General features: G+C 43.2%; 2 protein-coding genes across 2 annotated transcripts; one reads left to right on the forward strand and one right to left on the reverse strand.

The window, feature by feature from the left end:
* The first annotated feature begins 2,611 nt into the window (after positions 1–2,611).
* Positions 2,612–6,987, forward strand: LOC107983369 (proteoglycan 4). The gene is made up of 2 exons (XM_016996807.2): positions 2,612–3,753; positions 5,277–6,987. The coding sequence occupies exons 1-2, from the start codon at positions 3,710–3,712 to the stop codon at positions 6,292–6,294; spliced, it is 1,062 nt and encodes a 353-aa protein (XP_016852296.1). The 5' UTR covers positions 2,612–3,709; the 3' UTR covers positions 6,295–6,987.
* Positions 6,988–12,859: 5,872 nt separating this feature from the next.
* LOC134294368 (keratin-associated protein 6-3-like) lies at positions 12,860–13,174 on the reverse strand. Its single transcript, XM_062965211.1, has one exon. The coding sequence runs from the start codon at positions 13,172–13,174 to the stop codon at positions 12,860–12,862; it is 315 nt and encodes a 104-aa protein (XP_062821281.1).
* Between the last annotated feature and the right edge of the window lie 1,603 nt (positions 13,175–14,777).

Here is a 14,777-nt window from a genome sequence, read left to right on the forward strand (position 1 = left end):
ACGAATTTTCAGAAATATCCGAAATTTTTGGGTGAAAAAATCGGAAATACTTTCTATATCGAAGTGCCAGCGCGCCCTACATTAGAAACGAGAATTGAAACATTTTTTTCATCGATCAGACATGCCTAATATTTATTTTAATATTTATACATTATTTTAGTAGTTATACACTATTTTAAGTCTTTATCAACCAATCGTGTGTGGATAAATGGCCTCCTTCTACTTCCGTTGCCGCTTGGCCTCCTTTTCTCTCCCTTCGGCTTCTCCTTCCTCCCTTCCTTAAGCTGTAAATTGTAATTTTTTATGATTTATAATAGTCTTTTGGAGTTTATTGAAAAACCATGAAACAGAGAATCTGTGAAAAATTTGGTCCAATGAATGAAAATACATCCTGCATATCAGATATTTACATCATGAATCATAACAGTAGCAAAATGACAGTTATGAAGTAGCAACGAAAATAATGTTATGGTTGGGGGTCACCACAACATGAGGAACTGGATTAAGGGGTCGCGGCATTAGGAAGGTTGAGAACCACTGTTCTACAGTGTAGACGCCCCCCCAGATCGACACATCTGGTGCTGACTTCGGTTCCATAACAGATCTCTTTGCATTGGCTCAAAGCAAACCAGATGCCTCAGGGGATGAAAGGCTAATACATAATTTAATGTCAAATCTTGGCTTCCAAAAGGAGGAAGGAACGAACACGCCTTCCCTGAACTTCAATCTCAGATCACGATTGGCGAGTTAGACGTGATGTCAGATGCTTCAAGTCCCTCTGGTGAATTTTTAAACCTCATAAAAAGCTCTTCCCATCCTGGGCTCGGGCTTCTTCTATCCAGACTTCTTTTGCATCAGGGATCCCGGTAAGTGAACCATTCAGTATGATTTCCCCTGATACAATTTCCGATCCATTAAATCTTTCCAAAAGACCAATGCCTGGATCACCTTATTTTTAGAAGCATTTGATGATGTTTTGCAGTGTGGATTTAATAACACATTCACACCACTGACTAACTAAATTAGTTAAAGAGTGGGTGAAATTTTCATTGTGCAGATGGAAGGAGCAAGATTTCCTAGCTTTTGGACTTCCTCGGCTCCTTGTCAACAAATGCTGACGATTCGGAAGCAAAAACAAAAGAGCTGGAATCATTCTTAGGTTGATACTGTTTAGTTCCCAAAAGCTGAAGCCAATGAATGTAGCTTGGATGAGATTTACAACTGGTTGGAAGAGTTTATTGGAAGTTTGTCAGTGGATTCCACCTCCGGCAAAATTCAAAATACTCTCATTCCGAGTAAGATGTATCCGAGAAGCTGCAAAGAAATTGTAAGGTTTCTTGGGGATGTTTTTGTTTTCTTGCTGGATGCAGAATCATCTGCAGTGTAGAAATAATGCAGTTTGACACCACTTGTGTTGCCATAGTTCACTGGTATGGAATCATAGGGCATGTAGTTTTCTCTATCAAAGAATGCCTCACCACTCTACAACTTGTGATCATCTCAAGACCTTGAAGGTCTACCTGAATGTTCCTCTATGTCATCATCTGAAATGGTCAGGATTCCTCTGATTTTAGAACATTGGGCCATGACCGTCACAGTAGTCCCAAACTGTATTAGTTCTGTAATGTAGATGAACCTGCAAACTCATTTCTTCCTAAGATGCGGTGGAGGCTCCTTCTTTGGAGGCTACAACTTACTATCATCTCAAGACCTTGAAGGTCTACCTGAATGTTCCTCTATGTCATCATCTGAAATGGTCAAGATTCCCCAGATTCTAGAACATTGAGCATGGCAGTCAAAGTGGTTCCAAACTGCATTAATTCTGTAGTGTAGATGAACCTGCAAGCTTACATGGGCATAAATCTAAGATGTGGTGGAGGCTCCTTCTTTGGAGACTACAACTTACTATCATCTCAAGACCTTGAAGGTCTACCGGACTGCCCCTCTGTGTCATGATCTGAAATGGTCAGGATTCCCCTGATTCTAGAACATTGAGCATGGCAGTCAAAGTGGTTCCAAACTGCATTAATTCTGTAGTGTAGATGAACCTGCAAGCTTACATGGGCATAAATCTAAGATGTGGTGGAGGCTCCTTCTTTGGAGACTACAACTTACTATCATCTCAAGACCTTGAAGGTCTACTGGACTGCCCCTCTGTGTCATGATCTGAAATGGTCAGGATTCCCCTGATTCTAGAACATTGAGTCATGGCAGTTAATGTGGTGCCAAACTGCATTAATTCTGTAGTGTAGATGAACCCGCAAGCTCACATGGGCATAAATCTAAGATGTAGTGCAGGCCCTTTCTTTGGAGGCTACAACTTACTATCATCTCAAGAGCTTGAAGGTCTACCTGACTGCCCCTCTGTACCATCATCTGAAATGGTCAGGATTCCCCTGATTCTAGAACATTGAATCATGGCAGTTAAAGTGGTGCCAAACTGCATTAATTCTGTAGTGTAGATGAACCCGCAAGCTCACATGGGCATAAATCTAAGATGTAGTGCAGGCCCTTTCTTTGGAGGCTACAACTTACTATCATCTCAAGACCTTGAAGGTCTACCTGAATGTTCCTCTATGTCATCATCTGAAATGGTCAAGATCCCCCAGATTCTAGAACATTGAGCCATGGCAGTTAAAGTGGTTCCAAACTGCATTAGTTCTGTAGTGTAGATGAACCCACAAGCTCATTTCTTCCTAAGATGTGGTGAAGGCTCTTTCTTTGGAGGCTACAACTTACTATCATCTCAAGAGCTTGAAGGTCTACCTGAAAGTTCCTCTATGTCATCATCTGAAATGGTCAGGATTTTAGAACATTGGGCCATGACCATCATAGTAGTCCCAAACTGCATTAGTTCTGTAGTGTAGATGAACCCACAAACTCATTTCTTCCTAAGATGTGGTGGAGGCTCTTTCTTTGGAGGCTACAACTTACTATCATCTCAAGACCTTGAAGGTCTACCTGACTGCCCCTCTGTGTCATCATCTGAAATGGTCAGGATTCTTCTGATTCTAGAACATTGAGCCATGACAGTCAAAGTGGACCCAAACTGCATTAGTTCTGTAGTGTGGATGAACCCCCAAGCTCATTTCTTCCTCTACTTTTGTAGGCGTTCCATTGTTCCCAATCATTTTGGGGAACAGGGTTTCTGGAAGACCTTACAAAAAATGCATGTCACAAAGAGGTTTTTCTAGCTTCAAACCTGTTGTAGAATATGCACCTATGCCAATATACATGGGCATAAGCTCAAGATGTGGTGGAGGCTCCTTCTTTGGAGGCTTTTAAGCAGAGGCTAGATGGCCATCTGTTGGGAGTGCTTTGTATGCGATTTCCTGCTTCTTGGCAAGGGGTTGGACTGGATGGCTCATGAGGTCTCTTCCAACTCTAGGATTCTAAGAATGCAGTGGTAGAATCATAGAATTCGAAGGCATTTCAAACTCTATGGAATCCAACTCCATTCTGCCATGCTGGAATATACAACTGCAGTGATACCTTGACTTAAGAATTTAATTTGTTCCATGACTATATTCTTAACTCAAAACATTAAACAGTGATCAACTTTATGGTCTTTGTTCAAAGTTGTCATGCCTGTTGAGTTAGAGCAGAATATTCGATCTCACTGCAATGTTGTTTTGCTTTTAATTTGAGGCTGCTCAAGGGACTTCTTTCCAGCACTTCTGACTTTTCTGCTTCCTCAGCTGTTGTCACTATGGATGAACGTATTCCTGAACCTCCTTTGACTTCCTATGATCGGTAAGTGGTTTAGCAGGCATGCTGGGAGATATTTGAGTTGTATGGGACTGATATGTAAGGCTGAAATTTGGTTATTTGCTCACCATGCTGGCTGGGATTCCTTGAATTAAAGTCCCAATGAATAATAATAATAATAATAATAATAATAATAATAATAATAATAATAATAGATACTGTGGGGCTTCCGAATCCAGACTGACAAAGTACTAGAGCACAACACACCAGACATCACAGTTGTGGAAAAGAAAAAGGTTTGGATCATTGATGGCATGGCAGCCAATGTGCCGATCTCCACTGGGACCACCTGCACTGGTTTCTGCCAGAGTCTTTGTAGTTCAATCTTGAGGTCCTGAGAGCGGCTGAGTTTTTCCTGTTGTTTTTCGTCAATGCGACTGTCACCTGGGATGGCAACATCAATGATCCAAACCTTTTTCCTTTCCACAACTGTGATGTCTGGTGTGTTGTGTTCCAGAACTTTGTCAGTCTGGATTCGGAAGTCCCACAGTATCTTTGCCTGCTCATTTTCCAAGACTTTTGCAGGTTTGTGATCCCTCCAGTTCTTTACTGCTGGGAGGTGGTACTTGAGGCATAAGTTCCAATGGATCATTTGGGCCACAGAGTTGTGCCTCTGTTTGTAGTCTGTCTGTGTGATTTTCTTACAGCAGCTGAGGAGATGAGCCATGGTTTCATCAGTTTCCTTGCAGAGTCTGCATTTTGGGTCATCAGCTGATTTTTCTATCTTGGCTTGAATTGCCTTTGTTCTGATGTCTTGCTCCTGGGCTGCAAGGATCAGGCCTTCTGTCTCCTTCTTCAGGGTCCCATTCGTGAGCCAGAGCCAGGTCTTCTCCTGATCAGCTTTTCCTTCAATTTTGTCAAGGAACTTTCCATGCAATGTTTTGTTGTGCCAGCTGTCAGCTCTAGTTTGTAGTGTGGTTTTCTTGTACTGATTCTTTGTCTGCTGTGTTTTGAGGAGTTCCTGATTATTGATTTCAATCAAAGCATGTTTTTCACTTTGCTTTCCATCTTCTGCCAGGGCATGTTCTTCTTCTTTGACTGCTTGTTTTACTTGTAAGAGTCCTCTGCCCCCTGATCTTCTAGGCAGATATAGCCGGTCAACATCACTGCGAGGGTGCAGTGAATGATGAATGGTCCTGAGTTTTCTTGTTTTTCTGTCCAAATTGTCCAAGTTATTATTATTATTATTATTATTATTATTATTATTATTATTATTATTATTATTATATTGATACCCCAATTTTTCTTGACAAGAAGACTCTTCATTAGCTTAATTGTCTTAACTACACTCTTAATTTTCCAATAATAACATTGATCTAAAGCAGGTATCTTCAAACTGGCCCTCCAACTGTTTGGGCCTCCAGCTCCCAGAAGCCCGGCATGCTCATTCAATGGTCAGGAGTTGGGATTCTGGGAGTTGAAGGCCCAAACAGCTGGAGAGCTGCAGTTTGAGGATTCCTGCTTTAAAGCTTGTGGAAGAGTCGAACTAACTATGGTTGTTCTTACAGATATCGTGCTTCCAGACAACAGATGCCATACTATAGATATTACTCTAAACCACTCGGTCCTCCTCTATCTCCCTTTGTCAAGAAAAGGCTGCCCAAATATGGGTCGCAATACATCCCATTCTATGGGCCACGGTATTTTTCATCCAGGACTCTTCCACTGTATGAGAAAGGTCTTTTTTCTTCCAAGACCCTTCCGTTGTATCAGAGAGGCCTTTATATTCCACCGTATCATCAATCTGGAGGGGCTGGTTATCAACCACGGGGTCTAAACCCCCGCCCAGAATCACATGGAACCAAACTCCCTCAAAGAAATCTTGCCAGAAACCCAACACAGCCACATGTAAACATATATCAGCGGCATTTGCTCCAAAGTCCATATAGCGGCATGACCAAAGACCGCCATGGAACCATCACAAAGGGTTCAGTTCCCGGTGCACCTCGAGCTCCGTTGCCTCGCATGACCAAAGGCCCGGTATTATATTCTCCCAAAGATTTGGAGCCACACTTGCCCAAAGCCCCTCTACCTCGTGTGACCAAAGGCCCAGTACTGTATTCCCCCAGGGATTTGGAACCCCATCTCCCCAAAAGCCCGCCACCCCACATTCCCAAAAGCCCAACAAAGCATTCAGCCAAGAGAATACCGCCAGTTGTGCCCACTGACTCACAACTCAATGTAACAAAGGCTCAGCAGCATCACACATCAAAGAGCATGCTGTCACGTGCCACCAAAGGCTCGCGTACAATTGCGAGCAAAGTCCCGCGATTCAACCTACTGAACTTCTCTAGATCCTTACGGAAAAAAGCTTCTCGACGCAATCGTGCGAAAACCTCCCAACCCAGTTTGGTGAAGGGTTCACAACCCTCTCTAGTCAGGGACTCTCGGGGTTCCTTAGCAAAGAGCTCTCAACCCAACCTGGTCCATACGGCCACATGCCCAGATCTCAAAAAACTCTCCAGTAATGTGAAAGTCTCCAAGACAGGGAAGAAATATTGCTCAGCAGCCAAGTGGCCTTTCTGAAGAACAGCGGTAGAAATGGAAAACCACAATCTTCCCTCAGCTGAGAAGCCGGAGGAGTATTTGGATCATTTTCACGTAGTCTGCAAAACCTGAAATACTTCTTGCATTTTATTGTGTTCATGAAACCTGGTTGCCATTTTCATCTTTGCAGATGTGAAAGCATGGACTGTGATGTGATTTATACAGCAACTCACATTTAGTGGTGCGGTTCTTTGTTAGTTTTAGAACACAACAAGCGTTTTTTTAACCATTGTTGTGAACCATTGCTGTGAAAAATATATATAAGATTTTGAAAGACTTGTTCTGCAGAATATTCGCACATGACTTTCCCCCCACCAAAAACATAATTGTCTGGGCAGAAAATAGCATTTTATGTCCTAAAACTAATATGCCTGCTTAGGAAAATTCTATGCAAAAAAGATATCCTTCTACCTATGCAGAACATGCTGTTGCTGGAACTTATTCTGCATGAAATTTGTGCATAGTATTTTTACACTGAAAACAGGATTTTTCTGCATAGAAAAACAAGGATCTTGCGGCTTTTTCGCAGAATAATTTATTTTCTGTGTGCCATCCCTTTTTTTGTGTCTCTGTTCTGTGTGCCCCCAAAGCCAGTCTCAAAGATTCCAGACATATCTAAGGATGACCAATATTTGTTTATTTTTTTTATAAATAAAACAAAGTAAGACAGTCTTTATTTTCAAGCTCTGTTGTTTAGTGTCCTCTTAAAATTTAGACATGGTGGTTTTTCACCTTTATTTTCCTCTGCTTCTTATAAGGCTAACCATTTGGTACGGAAAAATGGCCCCAAAGTACTATACATCTGCACTCAATAGTAATTATATGACTCTGCATATGTTGTAGGATTTCATTTCCTAGAATCCTCTAAACAGGACAACAAATTGGAAGGGATAATGGGAGCTGTTGTCCAACAATTCAAGATTTCCATACATTGTTTATTTTTTTACTTAAGAGCTTATCGACACTAGTAAATGGATCCATACTCATTCCGAATCTGGTGCTTGCAGTCTTCATGATACATGGCAACCTCTGGTAAGTATCTTGAGTTTGGGCCCTTATCCTCACTTTGCTACACCGCACCACACTAAGCAAATGCAGGGGATGATCCTGAGTTTGCTGAAATCTCTGGAGTATCTGCAGACTTTGCAGCCATCTGGAAACACGTATCAGGTTCATGTTGGCTTGATCCATTGTTGTGAGGTTCTCATCTCCAGCTGTGCTGTGGGTTAATTCTTCTCTGAAAGAAAACACCAAGACACACGCTGAGGTAGATCCAAACAGCTTTATTGTATGGAATACCAGAATCTTCTCTGTAGCCCATTTATTTAGGGGCTCGCACAATCTTCTCTGTAGCCCATTTATTTAGGGGCTCGCACATATCTGAGGGTAATTGAGGTTTTATGGCTGGCCGATTTTATGGCTGGCCATCTGCTCTTTGTCAGCGCTCTGTGTTCGGAGATAGCATGAGATGGGGGATCATGACAATTGTCCAGATGGATACCAATACTGTCACCCTTTCTGATAACTGTAGGGAAGGGGATTGTTTGTCTCCATGATGCTCTTCCTCCTCCTCACTGGCCACAGTACTTCCTGCAAACACTTGGCCATCATAACTTCTTAGGTCAGAATGGGACAACCTCATGATCATCAAAAAGAAAGAGATTGTTCTATCTTCTCTTTGCTGATAGCAATATTTAATTATTTTATTATTTATTTACAGTACAGTAGAGTCTCACTTATCCAACATTCGCTTATCCAACGTTCTGGATTATCCAATGGATTTTTGTAGTCGATGTTTTCAATACATCGTGATATTTTGGTGCTAAATTCATAAATACAGTAATTACTGTATAGCATTACTGCGTATTGAACTACTTTTTCCTGTCAAATTTGTTGTATAATATGATGTTTTGGTGCTTAATTTGTAAAATCATAACCTAATTTGATGTTTAATATGCTTTTCCTTAATCCCTCCTTATTATCCAACATATTCGCTTATCCAACATTCTGCCGGCCAGTTTATGTTGGTTAAGTGAGACTCTACTGTATTTATATTCTGTCCTTCTCACCAGAAGGGCACTCAGGGTGGACCACAGAACACATATATGGCAAACATTCAATGCCATTTTACAGGCAGGATAGACAACAGATAGAGGTATATGTAGGTATTTTCCCATCTTCGGCATCCTGGAGTTTGTGCTCGATTCTGGCCACAGGGGGGTGCTGTCGCTCCATTCTCCTTGTTGAAGAGCTCAGATCATAGACATAATAATAATAATAATAATAATAATAATAATAATAATAATAATTTTATTTTTATACCCCGCCCCATCTCCCCGAGGGGACTCAGAGCGGCTTACATGGGACCAAGCCCAGGCAACAAGCAATATAAAACTCAGCAATAAAAACAAATCATAAACTAATAAAATCACATATACCAATAAACAATAAGCACACTTTGATAAAAACCTGGGTTTTTACCTAAAAAAGGGTAGTGGGCCAGAAAAGTATAAATAGTTTTGTACAGTACCGATTAGGAAAGAGGTAGGTACCAAGGACTATTATCCCATTAAGGTGCTGGAGGAGGCATACACCTAAAGACTAAAGACTAAATACAGCAAGGAGTAAAAATGCTATGAAAATAGAATGGACAAACAGGGCAATAGACTTCCTCCTTTCTTTTGATCGCTGGCATTTCCTGGTATTTCATTTTTATGGTACCATAAAATAACTCCTCGCTTAAGCGGTACCTAATTTATCTACTCACAGCTGTTTTCAAACTGCTTAGGTGGGTAGTGAGCTGGGCTGAAGGTTGAGCTCTCACACCATCCCTGGCTTCAAACCGACAACCTTTTGATTGGTAAGATCTATTGCAGCTAACCAGCTGTGCTAAAGGCTGGCACATGGACAAGGAGATGGGCCAACAGGGGATGGGTTGAGCCATCTCAGGAACAGAAATCTTCCAGATAAACTTTCCCCTTGTTGAAACACACATGGAAACCTTTTGATTTTCCTTTCTTTGGTCTGTGAAATAGCACCATCTGGTGACACCTTCTATTTAACACAGCTACACTGAGATCAAGATGGGTGAGTGAAACGTTTTCAGTTGTGAATCATATCACCTGCAGTGGATAGGAAGCACATTTTTTTCCTGAGAAATCTGGCACATTAGACCAAGCACTTTCACACATTTTTATGGTGTTAAAAGTTTAATTGTCGCCCTCCTTTCCACATTTAGAAAAAAAACTAGGATAAAATATCTCAAACCACAGGAAAGATAAACTGAAAGATTACTTTTTTCATGTCAGGAGCAACCAGAGTTGCTTCTGGAGTGAGAGAATTGGCAGTCTGCAAGGACATTGCCCAGGGGACGCCCGGATGTTTTGATGTTTTACCATCCTTGTGGGAGTCTTCACTCATGTCCCTGCATGGAGCTGGAGCTGATAGAGGGAGCTCATCCGTGTTCTCCTCGGGTGGGATTTGAACCTGGCAGCCTTCAGGTCAGCAACCCAACCTTCAAGTCACGAGGCTTTGATCCCCTAGGCCACCGGAAGCTCCTAGTAGATTACTGTAATGTGCTTACTGGAGGGAAGGATATTAGAGGCAAAGATGAAGTCCTTTGGCCACATCATGAGAAGACAGGAAAGCTTGGAGAAGAGAATGATGCTGGGGAAAATGGAAGGAAAAAGGAAGAAGGGCCAACTAAGGACGAGATGGATGGATGGGATCCTTGAAGTGATTGGCTTGACCTTGAAGGAGCTGTGGGTGGCATTGGCTGACGGGAGCTCTGGCCTGGGCTGGTCCAGGAGGTCACAAAGAGTTGGAAGCAACTTAACGAAGAAACAACAGAACTTCAATTCAGTTCAGCAATTTATTACGGTCTATGACCAGAATATATAGAAATGGGCACAGGTGCCCAAAAAGGGGAATCGCAGTTCTCATAAAAGTCAGATAAAAGAACAAGTTAAAAAACATGCTATAATAAAAACAAATTAAAAGCAGACTATTAGCAGGGTCAGCTAATAGTAAATATCGATCCACTAAGTGGCTCTGGAGGGGGACAAAGGGAGCATTTGCAGTCTTTCAGTTATAACAGATTGCTCTGGCTACAGGCCCTTTGGGGTCAGTCATCGTCTGTCTGATGGAAAATGCTGCCGCACAGAACCTGGCGACACTATAGGTTATTGCAGAACAGGAGTCTGAGAGCAGCAGAGAGGTGTAGTATCTTTCAGTGCGGCCTGGATGTTTTAAAAGCCAAGGAGTGATGAAATTGATTCTAATCTATATATATAAAAGGGTAATGAAATTTCGGCCTAGGACAAAACAACAAAACTACACATCCCAGAAACACTAAATTTGGCAGCACAACCCCTCATCCATGCCTCTACGTTCATACAACAAAAAGAAAAGAAAAATAAAGTCCTAATTAGAGAGAGAGGAATAATTGTTTTTATCCAATTGCTGCCAGTTAAAAGGCCAAGCTCTGCCCACTTGGTCTCCTAGCAACCCATTCAGCCCAGGGGACAGGCACAGTTAGGCCTCACTTAAGCCTCTTCCTCACTGCCTATAAAATATAGATTATCAGATTTGAACTGGATTATATGGCAGTGTAGACTCAAGGCCCTTCCACGCAGCTATATAACCCATTTGTAATCTTATATTATCTCCTTTGAACTGGATTATCTTGACTCCACACTGCCATATAATCCACTTCAGTGTGCAGTCGGACACAACTGGACTTAATATCAGGAGAAAACCTTTACCCTTTACCTTAACTACCACCAATTCCTCAATACTTTATTTCCCATACCACCATACTTTGCCACAGCAATGCGTGGCCGGGCACAGATAGTATCTCTATAAAACATACACTGGAGGAGCATGTGCTCGATAGTTTCGATATGGCCAGACTCACAAGGGCGTAGTCTCTCTGGAGCAGGGGTCTTCCAGTACCTCCCCTCCAGTACTGCCGATGGGAGGGCGTGACATCTTGCAAGAGTGAAGGCTTTACGATGATTAGGCACCTCCAGGTTTGTTAAATAAGCCATGGGAGCGATGGTATATCTGTTGTCTGCACTAATGTTAGACTGGAGAGCAAGCTAAATCAGATTGTCGCTCTGTGTCCAGGATCCGTTGTCTGATGTGGACCTTAGCTTGGTCCCATCCCATGCTTAGTAGGTGTTTTTGAGAGAAGCCTAGAGTTGCGATTTTTGTTGCTACTACCTTGTTCCATGTAGATTGAAACTCATCTCTCAGAGTTAGCGGGGCAAGGCCACATGGCGAGTGAGACAGATGCAGCCAGTAATTGAGAGTGGCTATCCATGCTCTCGCCTCCACTCTCACGAGGCCTGTCTCTAAACGCAGGATGGATATATCCATGTTACAACAGAACTATAATGTGTCCTAAGTAGGGCTGCTCCTAAAGACACCCCAAGTGCTAATTCTAATACAATATGCTCAAGTGGCCCAAAATCTCTTTCCAGAAACTCTGATGTAGACTTGGATCAAAGTTCCCCTAGCAATGTTGTCTTTGTCTATGATACTTTTGAGCTTCTTACTATCAACATCTTCACTGACTGCCATCATTATCCCTGCCACAGTAGTCCCATCAGCAGCAACTGTAACCACTGCCCCAATCGTAGCTGCTATCACAGTCAACACATTGACCATATCCAGCAAAGCCACCATGGATACTGGTGGGCCAACCAAAGCCATAAGTTGCTTGCACATTTGTAGAACAATTTATGATGTGTCCCAGAAGAAGTTTGGGGACTAGATGTGACATAGCTATAGTCCTATGTTGCTTCCCTTCTACTACCATATCCAACACCAGGTAAAGTAAATCAAGAACACAGGTAATATGAAGTAGGATGGCTTTTAATGAATTTGCAAAGATACAGTTTCAGAAGAAGCTTTAAGAGGAAGGAAGTATTATTTGAGACTTCTTGGCATGACAGACAGCATTCAGCTACAACATGGTGATAGTTCCTTGTGGTCGTTGCATGTCACCCATCATCCCCTTGATGGCTGATTCATCCAAAGAATCAAGGGACTTCCCCGTAGCAGTTGGAAGGTGCGGAACATGATGTTGCGTGTTCTTGAGCTGCAGCTCTATCATCCCTGACCATTGGCCATATTGGTCAGGTCTGATGGGAACTGGAGACCCCCAACCTCAGTTAGGTCACAAATATCCCCAACAGAACTACTTATGGAGTGAGGTCCAACTCCAAAGCAGAGACTGAACATGCTTCACGAACTGCAGATCTCCTGCAATGATCACTTTGGTCTTTCTAATCCTGAACAGAGAATATACATTCAAATGGAGACATGTCAAGGAAGGATAGAGAGCAACAAAATGAATGTCTTGGGTGCTCAGATGGACAAGGATTAGCCCATATCAATGCCAATGGGAGACAGGGCATGGTCCTCTTTTCTGACACCCAAGAACAAGATCTCAGCTATAGATCTATTTCAATAGTCCACTGCTGGGTTGTTTCTTGTGTTTCAGGAATCATCTTCTGGGCTTCAGGTGGGAAGAGGAAGTCTAACATCTCCAGCCACATCTACCTCCCCAGCCACCATAACCACATCGGCCACCATACCCGCAGCCTCCATAGCTGCCATAACCGCAACCACCCCAGCCGCCATAACCAAAGCCTCCCCAGCCACCATAACCACAGCCACCATAGCCGCAGGGTGTTGTAGTGTATACAGCACAAGGTGTTGTATCACAGTGCAGGATGGCCCCAGGCATTGTCACACAGTAGGTTGGAGGCTGGACGCAGACCTCTGATGGAGGGCCTTGTGATTCGCAGGCGACATTGCAGCCGAAGCCACAGTTTCCCCAACCAAAAGTCATGGTTCTGAAGTGGAGGAAAATCTGTGGAGAAAAACACAGAATGATCAAAGAGTGGAGGAAACAAATAGTGGCATATAGTAGGAGTGGCTGGCCTATTACTATTTGACTGCATGCCCCAGAGGCATCTAGAGATCCCCTGCAACCATTTCATTTCCCCTGGTGGAAACAAGTGGCATGAAATAATCATGGATGAAGGTGGCAGGAGGTTGCCAATGACCACAGAAGATAGCAGGAGGTAACCTGCCATGGAAGTGGCACATGGTAGAGGTAGCAGGAGGTGACTTGGACCACCAATAGAGGTGGCAGCAGCTAGGCAGGTACAATTGGTAACTTGGGACCATAGATGGAGGTTGTAGCAGGTAGCGTTGGACCATGGATAAAGATGACAGCAGTTATCCAGGGATGATAGATGGAAGTGGCAGTAGGTAGACAAGAACCATGGATGGAGGCAACAGGGGATAGCTTGGGACCATGGATCAAGGTGACAGGAGGTAGTCAGAAACCACAGATGAAGGTGTCAGGAGGTTGCCAATGACCACAGAAGAAGATAGCAGGAGGTAACCTGCCATGGAAGTGGCACATGGTAGAGGTGGCAGGAGGTGACTTGGACTACCGATAGAGGTGGCAGCAGCTAGACAGGTACCATGGATGGAGGTGGCAATTGGTAACTTGGGACCATAGGTGGAGGTTGTAGCAGGTAGCTTTGGACCATGGATAAAGATGACAGGAGGTATCCAGGGATGATAGATAGAAGTGGCAGTAGGTAGGCAAGAACTATGGATGGAGGCAACAGGGGATAGCTTGGGACCAAGGATCAAGGTGGCAGGAGGTAGTCAGAAACTACAGGTGAAGATGGCAGGAGGTAACCAGGAACTACGGATGGAGGTGGATGGAGACAACCATGGATGGAGGTGGAAAGAGGTAACAAAGGACCATGGGTGAGGTGGCAGTAGGTAGCCTGGGACCATGGATGGAGGTGGCAGGAGGTAGCCCGGGATCATGGATGGAGATGGTTCAAGTTGTCACTCCATCTAAATGCCATGCCACATTCTCCCTAGCTCATAGTTCAAGATTTCATCCACCTCCAGTGCACACACACAGACACACAGATTGGAACATACCTAGTTATCCAAGGAGAAGCTGTGGAGATGTTCTCTCTCTGTAGGACTGGAGAAGCTGATGGACAGACATTAAATGGGAAGCTCTTTTATACCTCTCCTTCTGCATCCTCTGGCATGCAACACACCCTTTGGGCATGGCCATCTTCTGATTTATTGCCAGCTTACAGTTGTTGTAGGAATTACACCCCAAACTCCATAATTGTTGACGCTGCAATTTTCTCATGGCTGCAGGCAAAATTACAAGGACACCTGAAACCAGTAGAAAGGCAAATGGGGCAGAACTTGCATGCAATCCATGGGCACATGGCGTATGGAAGGATATCACTTCAAGAAGCATGGGTGCATCTGTGAGATTCTTCACCACTTGACCTTTCAAAAACATTTTGCCGTCTGTGGCAGGAAGGTTAATGTATACCTAAACACATCTTATTTCATATTTAGAAGCAAAATGAGATGACCATGGAGTTTTACTCCAATCTTGA

Source organism: Anolis carolinensis, unplaced genomic scaffold, assembly GCF_035594765.1.
Source record: "Anolis carolinensis isolate JA03-04 unplaced genomic scaffold, rAnoCar3.1.pri scaffold_14, whole genome shotgun sequence".
In the NCBI taxonomy this organism is placed as follows: domain Eukaryota; kingdom Metazoa; phylum Chordata; class Lepidosauria; order Squamata; family Dactyloidae; genus Anolis; species Anolis carolinensis.

What these genes read in the sequence shown, in the direction of transcription:
- LOC107983369 (XM_016996807.2), top strand. Translation starts at nt 3,710, where the DNA reads ATGGATGAACGTATTCCTGAACCTCCTTTGACTTCCTATGATCG. An exon ending in CCTTTGACTTCCTATGATCG is followed by an intron (nt 3,754 to 5,276) that starts GTAAGTGGTTTA and finishes TTGTTCTTACAG; the next exon opens with ATATCGTGCTTCCAGACAAC.
- LOC134294368 (XM_062965211.1), bottom strand. Translation starts at nt 13,174, where the DNA reads ATGACTTTTGGTTGGGGAAACTGTGGCTTCGGCTGCAATGTCGCCTGC.